Source organism: Numida meleagris, chromosome 8 (assembly GCF_002078875.1).
Source record: "Numida meleagris isolate 19003 breed g44 Domestic line chromosome 8, NumMel1.0, whole genome shotgun sequence".
NCBI lineage: Eukaryota > Metazoa > Chordata > Aves > Galliformes > Numididae > Numida > Numida meleagris.
Genome location: NC_034416.1, coordinates 14,311,731 through 14,339,310, shown reverse-complemented (window position 1 = coordinate 14,339,310; position 27,580 = coordinate 14,311,731). Strand labels below are relative to the sequence as shown.

The following is a 27,580-nucleotide window of genomic DNA, read 5'->3' as shown; positions in this document are numbered from 1 at the left end:
TTATCAGGAACAGAAGTGTGTTTCTTTATTCAGGTTTTCTATTTGATACATTTTTGAGTCAGTTTAACAAGCCTTCAAAAATACAGTAGATCTCATTTCAATCGATGTTACTACATGGGTTTATTCAGGCAGCATAATTTTCTCCCTGAATCATCACACTATTTCATTTTTTTTCCTGTCTTGATGAAGGATAAAGCTGAGCAAATATTTAGTAATGGATAATTAACCACTTTTTTTCCATCTCCTCTAAGACACTCATTCACTGGATGTTGTTCAAGATTCAGCAGTTATTTTTTTCTTTAGTTAGTTTCTGCATTATTTTTGATAGCTTCTGATACCTGTAATAATGAACAGTTTTGAAAGCACATAGGCCACACATTATACGTGCACGAGGAGGAAGAAATACTTTCCAGAATCTTGCCTTCCCTTCTCTTCTTGCTTGTAAGATCTCCAAGAAAAGGTTATATAATGTATAAACTTGAAAGAAGCGCATTTATTTTCAAATGCAGACCATTCATAGAAAGTAGTTGCCCAACTCAACTGCAGACACTGAAATTTTTCTTTTATTTTAAGCAGTTTGTGCCAGAAGGTTCCACCCTGCAGCCCATCAGCCTGCCCAGTCCCTGGGGTTACCTCTGTACCCAGCAGAGAGCAGTGACCGCAGGACTTGGCCCCATGAGCTGCGTCGGCACAGATCCCTGCCGGCACACGTGGCACTGGTACCTGCCTGCTTGTAGCCACAGAAGTGAGTTTTAAAACACATTTGCCACATGCATTGAGTCTTTATACCTTCATATATCTTCTTATGAAACTTTGCTTAACTCACCCTGCAATGAACTAGTAAACAGTCAGAAATTTTTCAACTTTTTTTTTTAAACAATCTCATTATCATTAGCCTATGGCCCTGAGTTTACGTGTGTAGCAGGCATAGACAACAAATGTCAGCATCACAAGCCATGCACAAACTGGCATTAACCTACTCACAAGCTCCTCCGCTCCCCCATGTGTCACTGACACTGAAAGTGCCTTAGTTGTTGTTTTTTTTCCTGATAAAGTGCTTTCTGCATAGAAAGTGAAACAGATAAGACATGGCAAATTTTACTGCCTCAGATACAGCTGTGTCGCAAATGTGTATGTGGTTTGGCAGTGTAATCTTTTACTCTGATAAACCACGAAATGCCAAAGAAAGCTCCTTAAGTTAATCAGGGCTTAATTTAAATAAACAAGCTACTGAAAGATTAACAAAAATCCTGAAAGAAGTCTGAATACAGAAACAGCCTGTTCACAAAGTGCTGGGCCAAGACCATAGCAGCCACTGCTCCAGGAGGAAGCTGGCCCACTGACACCCTTTTTCCCCCTTTGTTGGCACCACTGGTGAAAAAGACCTTCATTTTCTGAAAGACTAAACAAACACTTCCAGCTCTATTTGTGTAACAGCAGTGCTGGCCCCAACCACGTGTGCTAATACTGCACGTGAGGCGGAGCAGGAGGGATGCCTCTGTGCTTGCAATGGAAAGCAGTCAGATAAACCTCTGGAGGAAGAGCTGGGCTCACGTGGGCCGAAAGCCCCAGCAGCACCACCCACACCTGCAGGCACAGCAGAAACCCCCCTGGGAGGAGCACTGTGGGATAAGGAAGCGTTTGGGGTGAGAGCGGCAGACCTGCAGGTAACACTGCAACAAGCCACCAGCAAGCAGGCCTCTTCGTGGAAATCTTATATGTATGCATAAATATTCACATGTTCAGCATCAAAACAGGCAAGGCTAATTATTTAAAACCGTTGCCTTAGGCCCAGTATTGCTATTTTATTTCATGGAGGTACTAAAGGAGCAAACCTTGGTGAACAAATGATGCAAGGCTAGAGCCCATATAAAGTCTCTTTGGGCTGACATGCTGTGCAGACCAAGTCCTTCGTTAGGTTAGTCATTAATTAATTCTGCTGTTCTACGGACTTTCTCTTAGTGCTTTCAGTGCCATAATTGGTACATTTTCAAGTATTATCTTTTTCCAATTGCAAAAACATCATCTTTGTTGTTTGCCATGAAAGCTGCTGATTATCTCCCAGATGTCCTCATTTCATGAAAAACTCTTGTTATTTTAGCCATAAAATTTTCTTTCATTTATTTAGAACCATTTTCACTAAGCTGAAAATAGTTCTGCTTGAGTTAAAAAATAAAATCAACACATTAAAGAATACCAAAATATTCACAGAACAAAAGTCGGAGGTGGGACAACTACAAAAAATATACATTTCTCCACATTTCACTTACCCTTGGGCAAAAAAGGTTCATTCTGACATGATAAAATAGAACACCTCTTTTGCTTGTGATGTCATTACTCAGACCACGCTAAAGACAGGCACAAGGAGACCAGCTGATGACTAAAGAAAAACATTCTATTTAATCACAATATGTACATCCAAAGTACGGATTACAGAGCTGCATTTCAAAATGCATTCATAACATCACTCTACCACTGTAAATGCGCCAGACACAAAGCTGTTGCAATTACTGGCAAGAAGGTTGCTCCAGCTCTGGACAACCAAGTGAGAGGCATCAGGAGAGAGGCAGACCAGAAGGGGAGCAGGATACATGGAGGCAGGATGTTGCCCCAGGCCTCAGCTCTGCAGCTTCCCTTGGCATTCATTCATGCCCTGCTTACCTCTCCCAGGATCTCCTGCATTCCGCTGTAGTTCTGACCTTTTTTCCTGACCCATTATGCCAGGCTAACACGAGACTGTTCTACGAGACCTACATCATTATTTTATATTGAAATGTTTTGCACACAAGGCATTTCAAAGGCGCTATTAGGTCCATGAGCAACATGATGATATTTTACATCTAGGCAAGCGCTTCAATTTATATTGCACTGAAACTGTGTTTCAATAGAGTAACTTGCCTGAGGTCACTGAGGAAGCCTGTGGGAAAGCTAGGAAAGCAGCTTCTGATTGCAAAATCCCACTAGCTTCAGGACCATCTCTTCTCTCTTTTGTATTAAAGCAGAATGGATTTAATGTATTGAATTCCTGGTTATCCTCCTCGACTTGCTTCATTTTCTGCTTCAAACAGTCCTCTCTTTCTTTAGATTCACCTTGGATCTCAATTTCTTTCATGGTACAGATGTGTTGCCACCAGCAACAAATGCAAAGCTCTCATTCTCAGACTCTGCTGGCTAGTGACTTGGAGCAATTCTACATCAAGTACAAACTGTACCACTTGCAGGTAAATATGAGTAATACCACAGTGCAGCTTTAGTACAACTACATCTCTGCATGGATTAAAAAGAAAAAAAAATAGTACAAAGAAAGAGTAAAAAAATAAATAAATATATGGACCTCCTCTTCCCTGCCAATGTTGCCAGCGCTTAATGGAATTCAAATACACTCATTAAATAAAAAGGTAATGTTTCTTCTTGTTCAAAGTCAAGTATAGCATCAGTTTGGCACTTTCCAGGTCCTCTGTCAGGGAACAAATAGTTAACATTTAACATCTCCAAAGTGCTGCCCATCAGTTGCCTTACTAACCTTACACTTGCCAGCCCCATGGTCTCTATCACCTCAGGGTAGGAAGTTTCCTATATCTAACAAACACGTTCAGCCTTGCTCTAGAACATATAGATGGTTATTTCAGTTTTTTCCTCCCTGCCAACGAGCGTAGTGGCAACAACCCCTCGATCCATTCATTGGTAGCAGACATCATCTCCTGCCAAAAGGCCACCTCCTCTTGTGTGGAGTCCATCCAGTCCACGGGGATGCCATAGCTCAAACCTGAAGATAAACAAGGAGACAGTAATGTTGGGAGCTACATAAAGAAATTCCACTCCATATGAAAAAATACTCAGTGAGATTTAACTGCTGCAGGTAGGGTCTTAACCTAAAAGGTGCTGAGTTCCTGTCAGGAAGTTGCACTGTAATCACCCCCTATTCTTCTGCTAATGATCTCCATTTTACACCAGAGTTCAATGTAAAAGCCACAGAACACAAGAACCCTAAAAATAACCTAGCAAGGAAAACAATATTGGGCTCAAGTCCAGTACTGCTTTTTTTTTTGATGTGGTGAAGAAAGTCTACAAGGCTTGGCATTCCCCTTGATTTGTTGTGAATAGGGATGAGTATCTGTTAAAATTCTTTTGCTCTAGAATTCATTTGTATAGGAATCAAACATATGATAGTGTAAAAGTGTGTATATTAATTCCAAGCTGATTTTCCAACCAAATTTTCATGTGCCAACCACTTGTCAATTAGAGAAAAGTCTAATTTGGATCACAGCTAATCCTGGGTTTGATATTTTTATGTGAACTTCCCCCTGGACAGTTCACAGCTTTCTTGGTGACATGTTAGAGATTGAAAACAGACATCACACAGTCAAATCCAATAAACAGAAGAGTACCTGCAAGGCAGATCTTCAAGCTGCAATAGGGCTCTTCCTGATACCCTCAAGGAACAGTCACCCTTTATTACACCCCCAACCTGAAGTCTTCTTTTTGTCTTTCAGAGACCCCTACTGCTTAACAGTGAGTATAGTGAGCTTACAAATCCTCACATCTCCCACCTACCAAATACCAAGATGAACATGCTATCTGCCAAAGCAAGGCATGGGGTACACTGAAAGTTAGGATAGGATGTTTAGCAAACAGCACCTCTGCTGTGGTCTTTGAGCCCTTCATAATCTAAACTAATAGAAGTAATTTTAAAAAATAACACCTTAGTCTACACCTAGACAACTCAATTTCCAAACTGTTGATGTTGTCGCAGTAATGACTGAGATCAGAACAACTACTGCATCAAACTCTGTTTTCCAAAGATTAGCTACTCCTGTTACTGAAGTATTTCAATGGAGGAGATGAGGACAGAGTCACCAGGTGGTGCTGTCCCACATGGCATTCAAGTTCGTCTTCAGCTCTGAGCACTTTTCGCTGGGAGGAACAGCAATATAATGTTGATTTGCAATGCTGCCTGTTTTCCTGCAACAGCAGGAAAGTTCTCTGCTGGACCCACACTGATTCTGGAGTTTTGATAGACCTGGGAGCTGATTAGGCAGAAAATGTGGGAATAGAGGGTTGCTATCATGGTACCAGGGCCCCCTCCATCTCAGACACAGTGCAAGTAAGAAGGCCCTTAGAAGTTAGACACTCTCCGTATCTGGTTTCTCTCTAACAGCAAAACGCTCAGCAACTTTCCATTGTACCACTTGGCTCAGCAACAGTATAATGGTATTCATTTAATGTAAAAGAAATCACTTACCTGTCCCAAGGCCCAGCCTGATTCCTCCAAGGAAATGGTTGGTTAGTTTTTCATGATCCCACACTGTCAGTTCAACACAAGCATCCTTCAAATCCTCTGTATGAAAGCCATCATACACAATAGTATGATTGAAAACAGGGTTTGTGTCTCTTTTTACGACTCGGGTCTTTTGGTAGCTCTTCTTACTCGTGTCTGGAAGCACATAGCTTTGAGAGGAAAGAAAAGACACAGCAAGTAGTGTAGAATATCACATGGGGTTTTATTAGCTTCTACAAACTTTCTGGTCTAAACAGGCCTCAGATCTGAAGTAAGGAGGAATTGGGTCTCAACATAAGAAATCTGCAAATTTAATGGGGAACGTTTATAATCCCTGAAGTAAACTTTTTTTCCCAAGAAAATCAATTTTGTAAGCAAAGATTTTTAGAAAGGAAGAGTGCTTAACAGATCCTGGTTTAGAAAAAGGGTTTCTTTTTTTTTTTTTTTTCCCCAAAGTGACATTTTACACTAAACAATGGATTCTACTTTCATCATTTGGATGCCCAAGAGGATATTTCAAAATGGGCTCTTACCATTTCACAAAGGAGTCAACTCCAGAAGGACGCAACTGCAGAAGGTCCTTGACATCTTTGACCCAAATGTGAACTTCACCAGAGGGAGGATTCTTGGGACCTGCCATTTAGTACAACAGAAAGCTCTCATGACAGTCCCTGCAATAGCTAGCAAGACAACGGGCTTCCTCCCCAGGGACCAGTGACATGACCTCTCTGCATACCGCTCCCCCGGAGCCGTGCTCTCTGGTGGGTGCCACAGCACCATGTTCATGGCTGCAGGGGGCTCCTGACACAACCTGCCAGTCAGTGATGCATTGATGCAGAAAAGGAGAAGGAACTACTGGGGAAACCCAACCTTCTGCCTGCCCCACAGTAAGAGGAGCTGTGTGCTGCTGCTACAGCATCTCAGCACCCCATAGTGCCCATAACAGCTGGTGAGTTTAAGCTTTTTGAGCTCTTCCTCTCTGCACAGTTTCCCAGTAAATCCAATATGTGAAAAAAAGATGTAATCTGCAGATGGTGCTGTCAAGCACTGTGGTTGTCCCTTTGTGCTGATCTCTACGATCTTGCTCTAATGAGATTACTCTTTAACCAGTCCACAAAACCATGAAGCATTGCAAGCTGCACACCAATATACAGGCAATAGTTCTTAATTTATGAAATGCATTTTACCTAGGCTTCCTGGAGGGACATACTTAATAGACAAATTCATCACTCCTCGATGACCCGCACCGTTAACAGCAGAAAGACTCTGAAATAGAAAGAGTTTTGACTGAGTAAACAAGGGCTTGTGTTAACATAGCAGGGCAAACAGCTTTTGATTTAAATACGGGGGACAAATAGACAAGCTCTGCTTCTGTATAGCTGGGACAGTCTATTCTCAGGGCTACTTCGTGACTTTGTTCTCAAACTCAGTCCCTTGGAACCTAACGCTTGAGGATTCAGAGCAAGGTTGCCCTTTCAGAAATGTCCAGTTGGACAAAATTAATCACCTTTCTTTCTGAACACCTTTATTTTATGAAGAGGGATCTCAGGTCAGACCTCTGAACACGGGAGCATGCAGGAAGCCGTACCAGTTTTACGAAAAGTGGCACCTGAGTATTTACCTGTCAAGGCACACCTAACTGCATCACCTAGTACTCTGGTGTCTGTTTTTAAGGGACGGTCTTTTATGTGAGAAGAGAGAGAGGCAGAGCCATGTCAGAGTTTCTGCTGATTAGTGTCAGATCACATTTATGAAAGTGTCACCAAGTAAGACCCAAGAAGGCCTGTGTTCAGAGCACTGAATATCGTGCTAACAAGTCTAGGGCCCAGGGGTGTTTCCTGGGCTTCCTTAGGCATAATTCAGGCTCCTACACACAAGCCAAAGACCTCTGAGGAGTGCTCCCTTACCTCTGTCTAGGGCATACAAAGTCCAGGCTCCAGCTGCAGGGACCACTGACCTCCAGCCAAGTGCCCACTTATGCAAAGGATGTAGCAGATGGGGCTCAGCAGGAAAAGCCTTGAGTTAACAGAACACGGCTCAAGCAGCCAAGAGGGATTTCTGCCACTCCTAAAGGCTTTGGGGTTGGGCTGGGAAACAGAATTGCAGCTGAGATGCACTTACCCGGGGCTTCAGTGGGTACCAGTTGAGTTTCCGGTTGCTCCAGTCCCAGCTGGCCAAGTCTAATTCGATCTCTCCCAAGAAACTATTACGTCCCAGTGGGTCATTGTGCCAAACAGAGAGATTTAATTTTTGGATCAGCAATACCATTTTCTCTATTTTATACTAGAGGAAGAAAGAGAAAGCTTGTTTTTTTTTTTTTTTTTCTAGTTTTTCTCACAACTGGAAATAAACTACTCAAAAACTTGAATTAGCTCTGGCTAAGACACTTAAACCCACTCTACACATGCTCTCAAGAACTGGCCCCATTCTGAACATCTCTTTTTGTGCTGCAGCAATGCCACAGTGAAGCTGGCAACACTTTTCTGCTGAGCACAGGGAAATTCAGTGCTCCATTCTTCATCAAGAAACAACAGTATTTTTTCAAGTATTAACACAGGCTTGGGCATTCTTAAATAATCCTCTGTACTTCGATAAGTAAGATCACAGGATGAGGACCTTTCTTAACAGTGCCATGTCTTGTAACTACACGCCAGGGAAGGGAAGAATACCTCCTTGTTCTGACTTGAAGGTAGCACAGGCTCACAGGTCCCTTCTTCCAAAGGTCACTGTATAGTTTTGTCACAGAAATCTTGGGTGCCACCCAAGTAAGTACAGAAAAACCTTCAACATCTCTGCCCTCATGAAACGAAGGGAAGAGCAGTGCAGCAGGAGGCAGATGAAGGAGCCCAGTCAAGTAGATAGGCTCCTTCCAGGCCTGACCAGAGATAGGTGCGTGCTACAGCACAGGTTTTCAGAGCACTTATGTGTTCTTACCCGTAACACTTCATTGTAAATGGGATTCACTGTCCTTTTCTTCACTGAGGTTTTCCTCTTACCCATTCTAGCTTTGTCTGGGAGCAGGTAAGTTTTGACATACCTGGAAAAGAAAAAAGAAAACTCCAGCTGAACACTGTTCAGTATTGCCATGCTCTAACAAGCAAGCAAGACTGCTGGATGGTGACATGGAATTTATAGAAGCAAGTTGAGTCTTTAACGGCAGAACTAATTAAGAAACCTGCTAGGATATTAACTTGTCTTGGATGCGAAGTTATAAATCTCACTAGGGATGGGTGGATGCCACCAACATTCAGAACAGAACAAGCAGCTATGGAAAGCCAGCAAGGACATATATCCATTTTTCTGAAGAGCCCATAACTAGAGCATAACTGTACATACAAAATCTGGGTGAAATTAGAGAGAAGAGTTGGAATGCCTCTAGAAGCCTGATTATAAATCTCTTCCTCAAAGTTCAGATTCAAGATTATTTTTATCATCTTTTAAAATGGAGATCACTAGCCTCCATACAATTACCATTGTGTCTCATAATGGCACTTCTTTTCAGACTTTCTTTCCACATAAACATGTGTCTACATCACCAGAGTTATTACTGAAGTGTATTCACCATGGGAAGACCAAGTTTCACATGGTTACGTAGAGAATATATTTCAGCGATAACAGGAAATGTTCCCGTAGTGACCAAGGTTTTCTCAATCTTATTCAGATACATGTCTATGGCAACACATTTACTGATGTGAGTGGCTCTAGAACCACCAGGAAGGTTAGTGGTTAGTGCTAGGAAAGACTCAGCAGTAATCATACACTAGAAGTCTAGGGGTAGGAAGAAACGATGGCATTTTACAAGAAAATTTATAAGAAAAAAGGAAAGCCCTTCAGAACACAAAATTCAGCAGCAGAGAAGTCATGAGGCACCAAAGCAAAGCGTCACTCACGGGTCAGTTCTGTCTTTCTTCTCATCCACAACAGCCAGGTCCTTGCACTGGGACACATGAACCTGGAACTCCCGGTTCTTCTCATCATAGTCTAGTGCAAATTCCACAGTACCCTGGGCATCCACACTCCCAAAATCACCACTGTACACACTGAGCACACTGCCACTCACCTGCCAGGTGGAAGAAAAAGGTCAGCACCACTGAAAGAGGCACTCATCTGATCTGTTTTCTGGACAAAGATGTGCATTCCTGGAGAAATAATCTGCTCCCTCTGTCCTTGAGTAGGACTGTGTCCTTGATACAGAAATGGTGAACATCTGCAGCTGTACTTGCACAAGCACGGGTTTGAGGACCTGAATAAAGGTCTCACAAGGATGTGATATTCTATAACAGGACTAAGAAGCACTGATAACCTCAGTGCCCAAAGAACACTGATTTATATCTCTCAATCCCAAAGCTTTGGGAAACAGTTAAATATCACTGGCAAGAGCACACAAGTCTTTTTGCTTTTCCTGTGCTACCTGTACTAAGGGCTGCTATTCTGAACTAGTCTCATCACTAAGAAAGAAATGTATTGAGAGAACTTTAACTATCTTCACATACACTTATTATTTATGGTAGATATAGTCACCCTCTTGTCATACAGTCTTAAAAACAGGCTACTAAGAACCATATCAGACTAGAAATATAGAAAAAATTGACTATTACTATCTTGTTGCTTGCTCACAAAGTGCAGAGAGCTGTACAGAACAGAAACAGATATAACCCCTGTCCTGAAGAGCCACGGTCCCACCAGAGACAGCTTATGGGAATACACTTGTCACAAATGCAGAGGAAAATGAGTTTTCTTCAGGTATAAACCAGGAACTAGGCACTCAAGAGCCACTTGCTTTCCCAGAGCAAACTGGATTTGCCCAAAGGCCTTGAGCTTCTCTTTTTAAGGCTTTAAATCTTTCTCTAGGAGGAAGTCAAGAAAAGGAAATAAAATACAGCTCCAGAAAGATGAGAATTTTCTATTCTACTTATGATTACTGATGGGATAACATAAAAGCTAGCGCAGTTTAGAAAGCAAATAATTAACCCTTGTTAACTCTTCTGTGATACAATTATGAATATTTATCAAAAAACTTTCTGAGTAATTAACCCAATTCTTCTCCGTCTCCTTCTACTCCTTTTCTTTCTAAATTAAATTCTATGGTAACCTGTAAGAACCTGCTAAAGATCTTCTCTCAGTCTGAGGAGATACATTTATCATCCCATCAGGACATTTAACCCAACAGAGAATCCTAAATGAGATTTTCAAAAACATCTGTGTCACTTGGACAAAAAAGGCTCACTTATAGCTCCCAGGCTCTACGGACTAGAAGGACTCACGTACCCCCTAGTTAAAGCTTTTTAAATAACATGTTTACCTATATCCTGACCTCTCCCCACAAGCTTTACTTCACATACATTCTTTAAATCTCACATATACACTTTGGAGCTACCTATAAAAGTAACACAGCAAATTAAAGCACTTTTAAACAGCCCCTCACAAAACACTGTCCCTAAGGAATCCTTTTAAATTGCCTAACAAAACACACTCAGCTTTCGTCAGCTTTCCTTGGAAGCTGAACTTCCAAATCATACAGTTGCTGTCCAATTCTGAGTTCCCTTTAATTTGTTGATAAAGTGAAGGAGAAGCTCGCAGAGAGCACCAGTCTGCAGTGCCAGCCCTCTCAGAGCTGGACCACGAGTCACTTAACAGCTGCGTGTGTCATTTCCCCACCTAGAGAAAGGCCACTCCTCTCTTCCGGGCTGCAGCACACTTTGCTCCACACTTCGGAGCAGAGGCTGCCTCTTACTCTGAATTTGTCTAACAAGGACCTAACAAGGGTCTCTAATTTGAGATAGTACCCGAAGACACTTCTTTAATGCAGGTAATTAGCCATCACTGTTCTTTTAAATCAAATACCATGCAGAAACCAACGTGACACTCCAGAGGCCACGTCATCCGCATCAGCGTAAATGCAGCATCACTACATCCAACTGAGAAACCCTTTCTAGTGAAACATACGCATTAAATACCTACCGAGGAGACAGATGCCATGTCGGAGGAGTGGCTGCCAATGCTAGGAGTCTTTTTGTGCTTGCTAAACTGGAAGCTGATTTCCGAAGCCGTGTCTGATTCTGTCTGCTCAGAAAATAACAAGCATCTTTATGCTCTGCCGTATAAGCACTTTCCAACACTACAGAGGAAAACCAATAGCTCAGCAGAGTCCCATTAAGCAGCAAGCAGGTTAGGAGAGTGGAGAGCAGTGCAGGGAATCTCCCCAGAGGCACTGCCTCTGACCGGCAGCAAACGTCATCATTAACTGCCTCCAGACCACCTGGACTCTTGGGAAGGGCATGTAACATTGTGATTTGAGGCAGAGGGAAACACTAAAACTCCTGCAGGACCAAAAGGTTGGTGTGGACTAGTAGGGACTTTTTTCTTACAGCTTTTATCATTTTTTATCATTTTTTTGTGACATAACGAAGGCATTCTCCAGAGTAAGTACTGCCAGTGTCCCAGAAAAAGATTCTCATGAACCTGACTGCCATTTAAGGGATGCTGTGAAAATTATTTCAGCCATTTCAGGTATCTATCCTACCTCAGACAACAGGAGCGGAGAGGATCTGCTCAGCTCTTTGACTCTTTCAGGTTCAAGAAATTGATGGGGTATCAAAAGAGGTTTATTGTACGCTGTAAGTACAAATAGAAAAGAGGCATCAAGATAAATTGTCAGAGTCAGGAAAATACAAGAAAGCCACTTTTTTGTTTTCCTGTTTAAAGGCGCAAGGAGGGAGGAAAAGCTTGTGGGAGGCACTTGCCCCAGCTCTGTCACCGGCCATTGCAGGTGAGCCCTCCCCAGGATACAGACCGCTAGCCAATGCTGTAAAGCTATTCTCAGTGCGTTTTCATTCGTGAGTAGGAGTGTCCAACCTCCCTCTAGTGGCTAATTCAATTAATCCGTTGCCCGAAGCACATGTAACTTGTTTGCTCTGCATTCTCTAGCAGTGTAGATTTAATTTAGAATAAAAACATACAGATCTGTCCCCCCCCGTCAAAGAAACCAAACACGCTCGCATTTCCATCTCATAGCACGTGAAAGCAATATTTCACTGTACAAAAGAGCTGTAAAACACTTAGACCTATAATTTCACTGTTGCATACACCTCTCAAATATACTGCTAGATGGACAAAGAGGTGGAAATAGTCTGTTATCTAAAAGAAAAAATAAAGCTTCAAAAGAGTATCAACTTCAATAACAACTTTAAAAGGTGTCTACTGAACTGCTTAAATGTTTAAATAAAACCTATCTGCTCTATATTTATCTTTTCTCAGTAACTTCCTTGATGACTAATCTCATCCCAAAGCAACTGGCTTGTTTTCAGATGACGTATGCACGTATACACCCTTGCTGAGCATTAGCCACAATGATACACAATGATACCCAACACATAGAATGCCCAAAGGCTGTTTGATATCTCCAGCCATCAGTAAAGTGTTAAATTTAGCCTTTCCTGCAAGCTATTTGGTCCTCCTGTAGAGGAAGGTTTCCTCAGATGAGGTTTGTGGCTCTAAATAAGCTGTAGTGGGGAAAGGCCAAAATCTTGGTCGTCTGCATGAAGACCACATCACTGAATGGCCATGCACGTGGGACTTGAAGATTTGAGCTATCGTGCTTTGTGACTTGCATTCCTGCACCATATGACAAGGCATACTTCTGGCACAAGGCTCCAGGATGGTGTGGCTCAGTTGCACACAGATAGGTCAGTGCAGCACGCCCTATTCATGGGCCGCCTTTGACAGCCCAAAGGGGACCCTCCTCCATCCCACAACCAGGGATCAGGTTTACTTAAACTGGCCTTGTTGTTTCCTCTAAGCTGCTTTACCCTTCCCCGGGCACTGTCTCCCCAAACTTTCCACCTTGGTCCTGGCATACTTGGCCATCTCCCTTTGCTTTTAGGCACGCTCATAACTGTCTTCTTGGGCCAGCCAGCTTTCACCTTTTGGGGACACATACTGGTTTTCCTGGCCACACAGGCTGCTTCCTTCCTTCAGGCCCTCTTCCTTGGCTGCTCCTTTCTTGGGCTACTTGGTGGCACAGTCAGCTTTCTTGGCCATGGGCTTCTTCAGCTTTGCTGCTGCTTTCTTGGTTGCCTTCTCCTTAGCTTCTCTTGGTTTCTCCAGCAGGAACAGCCACCATGAAGTGTGTCCCAGCCGGCAGCTGAGGAGATCAGGCTAGCAACCTGGGAAAGGCCCAGATAAAGGCCCAAGGAAGCGTGTGACAGCAGCCTGTGGCACAGCTTGCATGCTGGATGCAAGGTCTGCCACATCTGATCAGTCCACTGAGCAGGCTGCCACATGGGTCCCACGGTACTCAGTGGTGAAAGAGAGATTCTTGCCAACCATTTGAAGCCCATTTGCTTTTTGCTGAGCACAATGAGTGACATATCATCAATCTAGCTGTAATTTCCTGGCTTTGAATTTAATTTTAGGCACCATAAGTTCTCTAATTTCATGATGAAACAATATGTCATTTTCCTTGCTTGGTACTAGCACAGAAGCACCAGGGATGCAGAATTCATACATAATATATTGCCTTCAAGAAGCTTCAACTAAAATGCAGAAAAAAAAGCGTTACTCACTCTCTGTGGTCGTGTAAATGTTCACCATGCTCTTTGCAAGATTAATGCTATTTGCTCGGGCCAAGGCCTGAGCAGCAGGAGAATGATCTCCATCTTCTTCTGGAATACATGAAAAGTCAAGTCAACATGGTAAGTAAACAAACACAAATGGGCAGGATGTCAGCAAGCATTGAGTATCTCTCTCCCAGCTACTCCTGCTTAGAGCACGCTGCAGTTGTACAGTTACACAAAGTTACTTCCAAATTATCAGCTGTAACATCTCTCCCTGAGAAAAACTCTTCACGCTATGAGAAATGTAAACAGTGGAGTAACCCAGTCCCCAAAAGAGATCGACACTTACAAAGAACTTACAGTGAATACAGCCATCTGCTAATATCAATCTGTAATGACAGTAATAATAATGAAAAAAGACACCCTGAGAAATACAGGAATGATTGGTATATAAAAGAAATGCTTGTGTTTACCTGAAATGCAACTCAAGATTTTAACAGAAGTGTTACAGAAGGTAGGAAATAAGCCAAGAAATGACACAATCAAAAATCAAATCAGCTGAGTTTATGGAAAATCTTCTCTAATGGGTCTCAACCAGGTACAAGAGAACTGAAGATGCAGAAAAAGGAGACAGGGAACTCTCTCTTCCTAGGTCTTTGCTTGGCAGGGAACAGAGCTCACATTTAAAACGAACAGCAATTAACATGAACTTTTGCCTATATTATCAGTCACTACAAGAACCTGTCAAACCCAGAGGAAGAGGCTGATAAAATGGTAGTCCTATTGACTCCACTGTGATGGAAAACATGGTATCAGAACCCAGAAGGCTCAGACTCCTTGTTCAGTCCATTCTGTTTGCAGCTTAACATGCAAATTCACTGGTGGATTCCCAAAAGGCCCAAACTGTCATTTAAACACTGATGGCCAGTAGCCATATCAAAGTAGGCCAAGGGTCAACGTATTTATTAAACATTTTGCTCCATGTTTTATTTCTGCTATTTGCATCAGACTTATCTTTACCAGCACAAGGAATTCTTGCAGATCTACATTTGAAAAAAGTGCAGTGCTCTCAGTTAGTAAATTCCTGCAACCTGTTGTAGACAGGGCTAAAGAAATGGAGATCTGTCCCTAGCTGAGGTGCTTGAATGTGAAGTGTGAGAAAAGGCAGTCATGAGAAAGGCAAAGGGACATCGCATTGCCCAGTTTTACACCTCACTCTACTACAAAGAACAGCTGTTTTCATAGCTGTTAGCTAAACACATTCCACACATGCTAACCCTGTACCAATATTAATATAGTATAGATGTAGAAGCAAAGAAAATATGCAAAACTGGAAGTATTAGGGAAGAAAGCAGGCTTAGGGATGACACTCAATGGGGATTTCCCAGGGTGCAGTTACAGCCCTCAGTACCTGAGCGAACAGACAAGTCCATCCTCTGATCAGCTTCTCTCCCTTCGGCCGGCGCACTGGCTGTTGGCTGTTCTGAAGACTGGCATGTTTTTTCCTCAGGTAGCTCTCCATTTATTTCCATGTTGTCATGAGCGCCAACATCAGCTCTTTGTGCTTTCTCATCATCTTTGTCACCACCGGCAAGCGCAGGCTCAATCAGTATCTGCACCCTGCTTGCCAAAGAGCTCGCTGCGCGCTTGCGCTCCTCTGCCACGATGAACTTCTCTGTAGGCGTCTCTGGCTCATACGTGCTGCCAGATACTTCCTTGGTAGGCGACTCGATTTTGATGGAAGGCACTCGCACAGGCAATCTGGATTTCTTGGAGCTGCGCTGCGCTGCCTTCTCTTCCTCTAGCACTGATGGCTTCCCATTGCTTTCGCCCAGTGAATTATTTCTTGTAACCAGGCCTCCTTTGCTCTTGGTGTACGTAGACCTCGGAGCAATGGAAACGGATCCCTTCCTTACAGGAGCTACATAGCTTGGTTCTTCCTCACTGGAAGATAAAGTTATCGTCCTTTTGTAAGGGGTTCTTGTTTTGGTGAAGGCCCCAGGTTTTTCTTCACTGCTCTGGCCATGGCCTGACTGCACAGAGAGCGAGCGGCACAGCTTGAACTGCTGACCGTCTGCCTCCAGCGAGCACGGGGACTCAGGCACGCTTCCCATCATCACAGAGTCTGCTCCCTTCTCCCAGAAGTCCTTCAAATTCTTGAAGTGCTCACGATCAAGGCCAATGTCCTCCTCTTTATTACTCATTGATGAGATTGTATAGTTCACAGCTGGCTTCACTGCCTGCCTGCTTTCCCCCTCTGTAGTCAGTAATCCGGGGCTTGCCAGTAGCTCTCTCTTTTCAAGGCTGTTCTCTGCTGGCCCCAGGTGATTCACAAACTGCTCTGATCTGGAGAGAGTTCTGCTTGGTTTCCTCTTAATGGGTATCCTGCTGGGAGCATAAGCTTCTTCGGATGGACTTTTTGGTCCTACTGTGGTGCCAGTGGCCCCATCAGCAGCTTCTCCAGCTGCACAGCTGGGCTGCAGCACAGCATCCTCTGAAAGCTTGGCAGGCGGTGGAGATAGTCCATTACCTACAGCAACGACAGATGCTCACAACCCATCCCACCATACCATATCCTAATTTCCCGGAAGGTCTGGGCTTCAGGTCCTCAAAGGGAAACCAGGAGGAGTTTCTCGAAACCGCCAATATGTTCCTAATTCTTCCCTATCTTGAGAGCCCAGCAAGCTCCCTTTCATCGGAAGGAAAAGCCTGAAGAACTCAGCCCTTCTTTCTGCAACAGGGAAGGGAAACATTTCACTGAGCTCTACACTGTTGCTGTGAGGTGGGGATTTGTTCACAGCTTTGCATTCTCCTTGACAGCTTTCCTACTGGCTATTCGCTACGCACCAAAAATATACTACACATTCAAAGAAGGAGACCACAGAAAATGTAGCTTGGATCTGCGCATTAAGGAATTTTAGCCAAGCACTCAGTTAACCATACTGAGAGCCAGGAGGAGTTTTAGTAATTGAGGATTTTTTTCTTGATTCCTGCTGCCTTGTACATAATTCATACAAATGTTGGCAGCCCATTCTTACAGGCCCAGCTAAGAAAAGCTCTTTGTTATTCATTTGTATGCATAAAAAAAAGCAACATGTTTCTTGGTGTTTGACTCTAAACAATGAAGAAGTCAATGGTTCACTGAACAAAAACTTTACCTTTTCTAGACAAATGCAAGCTAGCTGTTGCAGCTGCAAATGGACTTGCTCCAGTGTCACTCTCCGAGGAAGAAACATCATGTATACTGGATCTCTGAATGGAAAACAAACCCTGTCAATGCATATACATTTGCAAGACTGGAAAAATGTCATTTATTTGAGCACAGATACCAGAGTAGACAGTCTGTGAAGCCCCTGGTCAGTAAATACAGACTGTGTGAAGACTCAGGAAATAACAAAACCAAACACAGAAGATATGGCTACAGTACCTTGTGTGATGCAGACAGCAGGTCAGAAAGTCTCGGCTTTGGTTTTGGCAAGATTTTATGCTCCTTTGCTGCATCAAGAGCAGGTGTGCTGGATCTACGGAGTGGAAAAACATTCGAGCAAGGAGATCAGTGGAAGGGATGTACTGGATAAGGCATCCTCTGCACAGGCAGTCTGGCAGCCTTCAAGACTGGTTCAGTTCTGCTCAGCTGCTTTGCCACTTCTATCTACTGATTCTGCCAATATAAGGTGCCTTCATTCATTTTCTCCATTGGAAGGACTGAGAGACATGTTAAATGGACTCATCTTGGAGTAAATATGAGTCTACCACTGCAGTCAGAATATAATTTGATCAACAAAAACAATGGTGACACCTTCTGGGTGTCACCCAGAATTTATTCAGACTTTCCTTTCTGGGAGAAAACTACAGAGAAAAACATAGGAAGTAATAGTGCCAGAACAGCCCAAAAGCCACCCAGGCAAGAGGGAGATGTTCTTTCAGGATTGGTCCAGAAAGGAACAGGCCAGGCCTATCCACACAGCTCAGGTCAGGCCACAGGCACTACTGGATTAATCAAGAACACAGAAACTACAGGAATTATTAGGCCATCAACATTAGGGTGAAACTATAGTATCTTGTATCATAACTTAATTACTAAGTTCTTGGTACAAAATAAAAGAAACGTATATCATGGGCAGTTAGCCTGATTGGTTCTACTGTCTTTGGGAGTTTCTAGTAATGGCTGCCCTCCAGATGGAGAAGAGCAGTCAGGTTGGACCACTGACGTGATTTCAGATGGGAATGCTTTGCATTTAGTGTTGAATGAGAAAAACAAAGCAACCTTTACAGGACTCCCACAATAAATCATTAGGACCATTATCATGCTAGTAAAGCATGTTGACTCTGTCTGTTATTAAACAACACCCATTGTTCAGCTGTGGGAGGTCTGGAAGTGCTGTCAAGGCTCATATTTAATAATTGCAGCAATTGCCACCTGTGAAGTATGATTCCTCATTCTGCTGACAGAAGAATTCAAATGAGATGGAAGTAAAAATAAATGAAAAAGTGGATATTTTAATGGTTTCTCCATAGTTCACAAACATAGAGTGAGGTCACTCATTTGCTTGTTGATGTTCTTTTATTGGGTATTTGTGCACAGTCAGCACAACATGAAATCTACCAAGCCATGATGGTGAGTGCTGAGCACTGAACGCAGTGGTTGGCACCAGCAGGAAATGAGCAGTTTCCTAAAATAGTTCATTTTGTTAGCATTGCTCCATGGGAAAAATTAAACAAATAAAAATCATAATTACTTTGAAAAACTACCCAGAATATCCTGACATTAGAGACAGCTTCCATTTTACTGACCCCTTATCAAATCAAGCAGGAAAAGACCTTTCTGGCATAAGCACATTAGCGCTTAGTTATTAGGGGAGGATTGATACTCTGACAATTCCTGGAAAAAGGGTTTTAAAAGCATTCTATATAGCCAATTACTAATGCGGTCTTGGAAACTCAGTTAAAGAACAGGGTTTAATGGGTGGCATTCAATTTTTGTTAGCAACAAGAGCAGTGGCGGTTACCTCTCCTCTCCTGTGCCAGCGGCATGCTCATGGAAGGGAGGACCTGGGGTATCTTTGCTTTCCAGACTCCTCTGGATGTGCTCGTTGACCTCATCTGTAATGTTAACAGAGACAACCAAGAAAATACATGTAATTGAGCTTGCAACAGCATCATGTTTTATCTGAAGAAAGCAAAAGCTTGTTAAATGAGTCCCACCAGCAGAAAGCCTGGGGATTTAGTGGGGGCTGCCCCTGCAGAGGGGGATGCTCCATGGCAGCATCATCCATGCTGCCCAGTGGCCATGGCACCCCCAGGTCCCATGTATCTTAGTGCCCAAAGAGAGCTGCCTAACGCCTGGCTCGTGCCAGGAGCTGCTGCTTAGCAGGAAACCTCTGCAAGACAATGCCATGGCTGTCAATAAAGTTAATCCGTTCCAGGATTTAAATTCAGCCGTTTCCTGTTTTTACTCAAAGTCATCTGATCTTGGCAAACAAAGGAGGAGGCCAATAGAGTTAATGAGGAGATCCTTGTTATTTTTACTGGCACAAGGCTCAGCTATGTCTTCTGAGCTCTCAGAGACCCTGAAGAAAAAAAACAATAGAAGACAGTAACCTTTAGAGCAGCCTGCCAAGGTATAAAGTTGCATTAGCCATTTAGCTGGCAAACAGGCTCTTGCTACTGCACAACCAACAGGATTAAGCTCTCAAGCAGCAATGAAAAACTAAGCTTACTTTGGTTAAAAAACAAACAAACAAAAAAACAAACTCAACTCCACAAGGTCTGCACATATTTGTTCACTTGCAGCTAGGTCTACTTTAAAAAAAAATATTACCTGCTACAAAAACAGTCAAATTGGAATTCTTTTGGTTATACTTCATCGTACAATAGAAGCAGAGGCTCAAGGGTTCATAGAATGGCTTGGGCCGGAAGGGACCTCAAGGATCATCAAGTTCCAACCCCTCTGCTGCAGGCAGGGTTGCTAATCGCTAGACCAAGTACTAGACCAGGCTGCCCAGGGCCCCATCCAACCTGGCCTTGAACACCTCCAGGGATGGGGCATCCACAACCTCTCAGGGCAACCTGTTCCACCACCTCAGTGAAAAACTTCCCCCTGACATCTAAATCTTCCCTCCTTTAGTTTAAAACCATTCCCCCCTGTCCTATCACTATCTACCCACATAAAAAGTTGATTTGCCTCCTGTTTACAGTCTCCCGTTAAATACTGGAAGGCCGTAATGACAGGTCCCTGCAGTCTTCTCCAGGAAGAACAAGCCCAGTTCCTTCAGTTTGTCTTCATAGGAGAGGTGCTCCAGCCCTCTGATCATTCTCATGGTCCTCCTCTGGATGCTATACTCCAGATGGGGCCTCACGTGGGTAAAACAGAGAGAGACAATCACTTCCCTCACCCTGCAGGCCACCCCTTTTCTGATGTAGCCCAGGATACCACTGGCCTTCCAGGCCGCAAGCACACACTGCTGGCTCATGTTAAGTTTTTCATCTACCAGGACCCCTAAGTCCTTCTCAGCAGGGATACTCTCAAGAGGTTATTCTCTCAGCCTGTATACATACCTGGGATTACCCCAACACAAGTGTAAAACCTTGCACTTTGCTTTGTTGAACCTCATTTCATTAGGTTCACAAGGGCTCACCTTTCCAGTTCATCAAAGTCCCTCTGGATGTCATCACTTTCTCTGTTGCATCAGCTGCACCACTCAGCTTGGTGTCACCAGCAAACTTGCTGAGGGTGCACTCAATTCCATCATCTATATCATTGATAAAGACGTTAAAGAACATCAGTCCCAAGACAAACCCTTGGGGGACACCACTTGTCATCGGTCTCCACCTGGACATAGAGCCATTTACCACAACCCTCCGACCTTTCAACCAATTCCTTATCCATCGAACAGTCCACCCTTTAAATCCATATCTCTCCAATTTAGAGATAAGGATGTGGTGGCGGACCACATCAAAAGCCTAGCAGAAGTCCAGGTAGATGACACCAGTTGCCTTCCTTTGTCCATCAATGCCATCACTCCACCATACAAGGCCACTAGATTGGGCAGGCATGTCCTCCCCTTGGTGAAGCCGTGCTGGCTGTCTCAGATCACCTGCTTGTGCCTCATATGCCTTTACATGTCTTCCAGGAGGATCTACTCCATGATCTTCCCAGGCACAGAGGTGAGGCTCACTGGCCTGTAGTTCCTCAAGTCCTCCTTCCTCCCTTTCTTATAAATGAGAGTGATGCTTCCCTTCTTCCAGACACTGGGGACTTCATCTGACAGCCGTGACTTTCCAAATATGATGCAAAGCAGCTTGGCAACCACATCAGCCAGCTCCCTTGGAACCCTGGCATGCATGTTGTCCATGACACCCTGTAGACTTGTATACATTGAGTCTCAGTGGGCAGAGTTTGCTCTTCCAGTTCCCACCAAGAGGTTCAGGGATGTTCAGGTGTGACATGAGATAACATAGCCTTGCTGTTTAGAAAACTGCACTAAAGCAACCACAAAGTGGCTTGGGTTGGAAGGGACCTTAAAGATCACCTTGTTCCATCCCCTGTGTCTTGTGTGATGCCACGTGGTGCCAGTACAGTCACCTATGGATAACAGCAGATCTGGAGACGGAGCTGCACTCTCCACTGTAGTGCCTCATCACTGACACAAAAACTGCAGCTGCAGCCTTCCTGGCTGCCAGCACCAAGCACTGCTGCTCCATGTCCCTGCGGAGCCAAGGGCCTGCAGTGGTGCTGCTTGGTTCTGTTTGCACAAGGACCATGCATGTGGCACAGGCATGCTGTGGCAGCTGAGTGGCCCAATGGCTGCTGCAGTAGTGGGAACTCAGTGTTTTGTTCACGTAAAGGCTGGTGTACAAAAAGCATCACTGAGTTTTCCTTTGGAACAGAAAAGCTGTGACATACCTGGTGGCACACGCAGGCTATGCCACATGCAGGCAGAGGAAAGCAGCCAAGGACCATGTATTTACACAACGAGCCACATACTTCTCCTCTGCTCCAGTCCAGGGAGGGAGATGCCAGCAGATAGCTGCTTGGGAACGAGAAGATCCAAACACAGAGCACCCACGTTCTCCCTCTACCTACCATGACTGAAAAGACCTTGACAGCCAAAGGCTGCATTCATTTGTCACATCACTTCCAAAGGTATCGCAACAAATCTGCTTTTCACCAGCACTTCCCCCTCAGGCTGTCTCAGACAGATCTCCCACCTCCCTGGCAGGAGCTGGAGGTGTTTGCTTCCTCCTCCACATCACCATCCTTCAAAATGGCTCAGCCACTGGCACAGCTACGCCTGGCTTCTGGAGCCGCAAACACAGAGGACAACAGTACATTATAATCCATTCCAACAAGAAAAGCGCCCTTGGTAACTTCATCATCAGACAGAAAAGGAGGTAAATTCAAACAGAGTCAAGTAGTGGTCTGACCAGTTAAACTGTTTTGTTCATAAATGTGTACTTATAGAGCCACTTTTAGTACATTAGCTGCTTTATCCATTTCCTATCACTCTAAAACACAGACACTCGACCTTGGGGAAGGCAGCACTAATGGTGCTGTCAGGACTGATGTACTTGGGCAGGGGATAACATGGCCTCTCTGACAGACAATTAGTGGCTCTCATCCCCTGCACACAAACTCAAGGAGAATTTATCACCAAATTCATTCATCTGTGCTGCTCTGAACACAGTAGATTGAATTCAGAGAGCATCTGTGTACTTTATAGATCTCTGTTGCTGATGATTATTACCACCTTCTACTGTAATCAATAGCAAAAGTGAAAGCCTTTAGGGAGCCACAAAGCCCTTTCTTCTGAAGGTTAAAACCCTCCTCAAGGAAAGGTCACTGGGCCACAATCTCTGCAGGCATGAATGTTCGCCTTCCTCAGCCCATTTGCCATGCAGAAGGAATGCCAGCAATTGCCAGCAATCACCGTGGGGCTTTTCCAGGTAGGAATTTTCTCATTTCACTCCCTAACACAATCCTCAAATACATAAATCAGAATGAACAGCCCTGGAGTCATGAGCTCGTTACATTTATTTCATTAAATGAAGACACACCCCTTCATCACCTTGAAAAGGTGTCAGGATGGCCAGCAAAGGCCCTTATATCATCTACTGCAGGTCAGCTGCATGGCCAAACCATACATATAGGGCTTCATCCTGTTCTCTGATGGGGTAAGCGCTGCTCTGATGCAGTATTGTTGCTGGCATGTCAGCAACAGAAGTGCTCGCCCTCATGGGTGAAGGGAGGCAAGCCCTGCGTGGTAATCACTGCGGGAGCTGAACGTACGGAAGGTAACAGCAAGGTGAAAATAGCAGTCGTGATCCTCAACTGTTGCTGTAAAATGGCAGTGGGACAAGTAAGAGCAAGCAATAAGGTCGTGTTGTACCTGTGCTTTGCCACAGCAAGGCTAAAAGAATTGAAAAGGGGGAGGAGAGGGAAGAAAAAAGAAAGAAAGAGGGCTAAGCATAATTGCTACAGTAATTCAGTAACATTCACATCGTCCTTCTTAAAACAGCATTTATCTAGCACTGAAAATGAGGAAGAACTTCTTCACTGTGAGGGTGACAGCACTGGAACAAGCTGCCCAGAGAGGTGGTGGAGTCTCCTCTGGAGATGCTCAAAACCCACCCGGACACTTTCACGTGCAGCCGGCTGTAGAGAACCTGCTTTAGCAGGGGCTTGGACTAGGTGACCTCCAGAGGTCCCTTCCAGCCCCCACAGTTGTGTGATTCTGTGAAAATGCATAAGCAAAAGCATAACTTGGATATGTATGCTATTTTAATAAGGAGATTATTTTAGATGACAACCTTAGGCCATGTCTCATACATATACATTAGCAGTAAGAGTTAAATCACAAATGTACATCCGCAAAAAGCAGAGCACGCCTTGCAGAAATGGCCAGGCAAGTCTGCCAAACAGTAAAAGGTTTTTACATGTTTTAGCATTCTGGAGAGATGTCAAAATAGTAAATTTAATGACATAATGAATCCTCAATACCAAGGATAAAAACAACTTCATATGAAATATGATGGGCCAGTTCTGCATCAGAGGCTCCAATGAATCCATGCTAAGCTACAAGAGCTGTGAGGGATGAGCAAAATGCAAAGGGAAATGAGGCTCTCAGTTAGTCCCTGGCCACTGTTTAGCTTCAAGTATGGATCTGAATAATGTGGAGCTAAGAAGAATAAACTAAACTGGGGTTCAGAAAGGGGAGAAAATGTTACATTAATTAGATCCTGGCCGCTGAGGCTCAGCAAACAAAGGAGTGATCTGTTACTGCAGCCCCACAGAAAGAAATACAGCCAAAGCCAGGGAAGACAGATGAACCAAACTAGTAGAGATGGCATTTGAGTTTTAGACAGATGGAAGATAACTCTCATCTTACTAGAAAAGAACAGAGCCCAGTTATAAGGTCCTTGTATTAAGAATGGTGGTAGACTTTGTGAAGAGCTGACCATCAGGGCTATTGCTTCCCTAGAGCAGCCACCAACTCACTAGCCATGCCTGTGACTACCCACCCTGACGGATAACCAAGGAAGTTGTGTGAGACCAGGCTGCAGTCCCAGTGTCCTGCTGTGGGGTTGGCTGGCCTGTCTTCATGGTGAGGACAAGATGTGAATCAGTTCTGCTTTGCACAGATATTCAGCACAAAGTGCCAGCACCAGGCTGCTTAAATTTGGACTCCAAGCACAGTTCTGCCCATTTCAAACAGGGCTGCTCTCTTCTCACTGTCCTGAGCCACCAAATCTGATTTGATCTGTTGTATGTAAAAATAAAAAAGCTAGGTGTGGACTGTCACTTCTCTCTCAGAGAGGTCAAATTTCTGCCAGGAGACAAGAGGCACTCTCTGCCTTTGCAGAGATGTGACCGACCCCACCATCCTGGAGGCCTGCCAGAGCAGCTGGCTGGTGGTTGTTACCAGATGAGTCCTGGAAATGGAGGGGTCTTTGACCCACGCATATCAATCCGATGCTAGAAATTGCCCCACATTATCTCTCTCCCTTCTTGCTTCTGTGACAAGAAATAATACCAGTGACTTCTGACAAAAAAAACATTTTGGAATAAACAAGCAGAAATGGGGGAAAAAGCATTTACTGCATATAGCTGGTAACAGCTTTTAATCTTGGTCCTCTGTCATGCTGTATTTTTTCCCTTGGGCCCTGGTTTTGATAAACAGATATTTTTTTATAGTACTGAAAGCTTGGCATAAAATCTGTTTCTTAAAAACTAAATTTTGGTCCCCAAAAGGCTCCCAGTACAGGGAGAGTCACATACCTGACCACCTTTTTCTTGTCCATCAGTTTGGTTTCTTAAGACACATTAACATACTTACTTTCTAGCTTCCCCTTTTTCCTTCTGATGGATGCTCGAAGCAGATCCGATCCCTCTAAGTCTTCTTGAAACCGTTTTGCCTTCACTTCTGAAAACCATTCACCTGTCACAAACTTCTTCTTCTTTTCATCCTTGATGGAGCCTTGTATCCGCCTGAAAGTCAAGGAAAATGTTACACGTTTAAAAGATCTCCAAGCTTTCAACTTTCCCTGGGCTACTCTCGTAACAGCTGTATGTACAGTTCCCCTATCTGCTGTTACAAAGAATCCTGAGATTATTCTCTGCAATCACAAGGGCCAAACCAACATAAAAATCAAGGTTGATTTTTTTTCAGAAAATCAGAACCTGGCAAGCAAAGGTCTTCACAAACTACATGTTTAAAACTGAGTCACCTGGCAAGGAGATTTGTCTATTTCATATGAAGCACTGAGGGTTTGGGAAGGGGTGGGGTTGTTTACACGTCCTGCACTTCTTTGTTTTATTTGTCTATCAATCTCTTTATGAGCTGCAAAGCTTTTTGGATCAGATCTGATGCAAACTGCAGAAATAAACCATGCCATTCAGGAGACCAACGTGGCCCTCCAGCATTCTCCTTGGACACTTCTCTTCCTGCTCCTGCTGCCATGCTGATGTTGGCACACAAACAGTAAGCTCTCCTTCCTGAGCACAGCTTTTCTTACTGTAACTAGCTTGGGCACACCCAGGGCTGGTTTTTGGCACCTAAGCCTTTCAGTGCTCTGTTTGCTAGCCTGTACTTTTAACTCTCTTCCAGTTAGTTTGTTTTTATACCACTGCTTGGTGTAAAAACCTTTGGCTGCCACTGCCTCCCACAGTTACTACAGCTACTGTACTGTACTGTACTACTACACAGGTACTACAACTACCTGAAGACTTGAGAGGCCAGAGGAAAATCCCCTGTCACAGCTTCCACCCATCAAGGCAGCATCTGCCCCATCAGGGTGCTGGGCCAGAGGAGATTTAGGCACACATTTTAATCCTGTTGACACCAAGTCAGTGTAATGCCATTGAGTAGGTTTCCCCCAGCAGGCAGGCTGTGGTGGAGCCAAACGTATTCATGTTGGCACCAGAGGCCTCATTGCAGTCAGTTGCACCCATAGCAAGTGGCACTTGGCACTGCTCTCTGCAGGATCTAACTCACCTTGCTCCCAAATGAAAGCCTTTTGTGTAACGTCTCCCAGCGGTGAGTGAAGCAAAACTGAAATCATACCAACACCTTTCCCTAAGCCTCCACAACAGAGCAGAAATTTTACTATACTTCAGAAGTAAAGGGAAAAAAAAAGAAGAAAGAAAACCTTAACACACCTTAACAAAGAAAAAAAAACAGATTTTTTTTTTAATGTTTCAATTCAGGGGAGAAGCAAGAGCCTGCTGCAAGGCTGCTCACTCTCCCTTCAAGCCCAATACAGGGTTTACTCTTTTTCAGCTCACCAGGAAGTCAAAGACATCCTTATCAGGGGTAATCTGGCACAGTGCCATCCACACTCATTGAACTATTCCTTTCCAGCAGTGGAGAATTTGGTGCCAGCTTCCCAAGCCTGGAGCACACTGTCAGCATGGATGGCATTTAAAAAGTGATGACAGCACCAAGCAATCCGAATTAGCCAACTCCAGCCCCTAGGATGCCCTGCAAACCTTGGGCAGTTCATGGGGCCTCTCACTGCCCCTGTCTCTGCCTGCACGATGGATGCTGTACACACACCCACCTCAGAAATGAGAATGTAAAGCCTCACTTAAAAACACTGTAAGAGATTTCTGTGCTACTAGGTGAAGAAAATAAGGCAGCAGATACTCCCCTGTGCTGACCTCTGACACTGAGAAATCAGCATCTTCTCCAAAGCAGGAAAAGGAGGATTCCCCTTCACATCTCTAAGGGCTACTGACTAACTCCAAAAGACAGACCAGCCCCACAGTCCTGCAGAAAGGGGACAGCAGTGACAGCAGGCGGGCTGAAAAGCAGGAGGTGCAATGAAAAGATCCTTTAGGATCCGGGCATGAAAGGACAGCACTGCTGCAGCCTGCACATCTCCCTGTGAACACACACGTACACACACATACACACACACACGCTCCTCTGAAAGAAGTACAATATTCCCCAAGTGGGAGCTCATAACTTGCTGTTATTGCACGCTGTCTCACCTGATGCGATCCCCATCTTTCTTCTTCAGCTCTGCATCTCTCTGCAGAACCTTCATCAGTTTCTCATACTCCTCCTCAGTCAGGAAGCTCAAGTCCAGCATGTTCCCTGCAATATTCTTCAGCAGTTCAGACAGATGGAGCAATGACACAGCGGCAACTAATTCAGCTCAGTCTGCTGCGATGCCATGGGCAGCCCCCAGTGTGCCGAGCGAGATGAGGCTGGAGCAAAAGGGCTTCATTCACAACAGCATGGCT

The 27,580-nt window shown here is 44.2% G+C and overlaps 1 protein-coding gene across 3 annotated transcripts; it reads right to left on the bottom strand.

Moving 5' to 3' along the window:
• LOC110403175 (synaptotagmin-like protein 1) lies at positions 1–27,460 on the bottom strand. Of its 3 annotated transcripts, none has more exons than XM_021406125.1 (17): positions 27,326–27,460; positions 25,170–25,321; positions 20,472–20,585; positions 18,843–18,936; positions 17,261–17,354; positions 16,992–17,085; positions 15,245–16,363; positions 13,843–13,941; positions 11,802–11,893; positions 11,240–11,341; positions 9,169–9,338; positions 8,213–8,315; positions 7,400–7,561; positions 6,466–6,544; positions 5,812–5,911; positions 5,243–5,448; positions 1–3,766 (listed from the first exon to the last, which is right to left on the bottom strand). In XM_021406125.1, the coding sequence occupies exons 1-17, from the start codon at positions 27,424–27,426 to the stop codon at positions 3,621–3,623; spliced, it is 3,027 nt and encodes a 1,008-aa protein (XP_021261800.1). In that variant the 5' UTR covers positions 27,427–27,460; the 3' UTR covers positions 1–3,620. The 3 variants fall into 3 exon arrangements, with proteins under 3 accessions (XP_021261800.1, XP_021261801.1, XP_021261803.1); XM_021406126.1 differs by having other exon boundaries at positions 13,843–13,938; XM_021406128.1 differs by lacking the exon at positions 20,472–20,585.

Bases quoted from the DNA above. Each gene is read 5' to 3' on its own strand.
- LOC110403175 (XM_021406125.1), bottom strand. From the start codon at position 27,426: ATGCTGGACTTGAGCTTCCTGACTGAGGAGGAGTATGAGAAACTGATG. The intron at 17,355-18,842 runs GTAACCGCCACT...TCCACTCCGTAG, and splicing joins GCTGGCACAGGAGAGGAGAG to ATCCAGCACACCTGCTCTTG. The intron at 6,545-7,399 runs GTAAGTGCATCT...TTTCTATTTCAG, and splicing joins GGTACCCACTGAAGCCCCGG to AGTCTTTCTGCTGTTAACGG.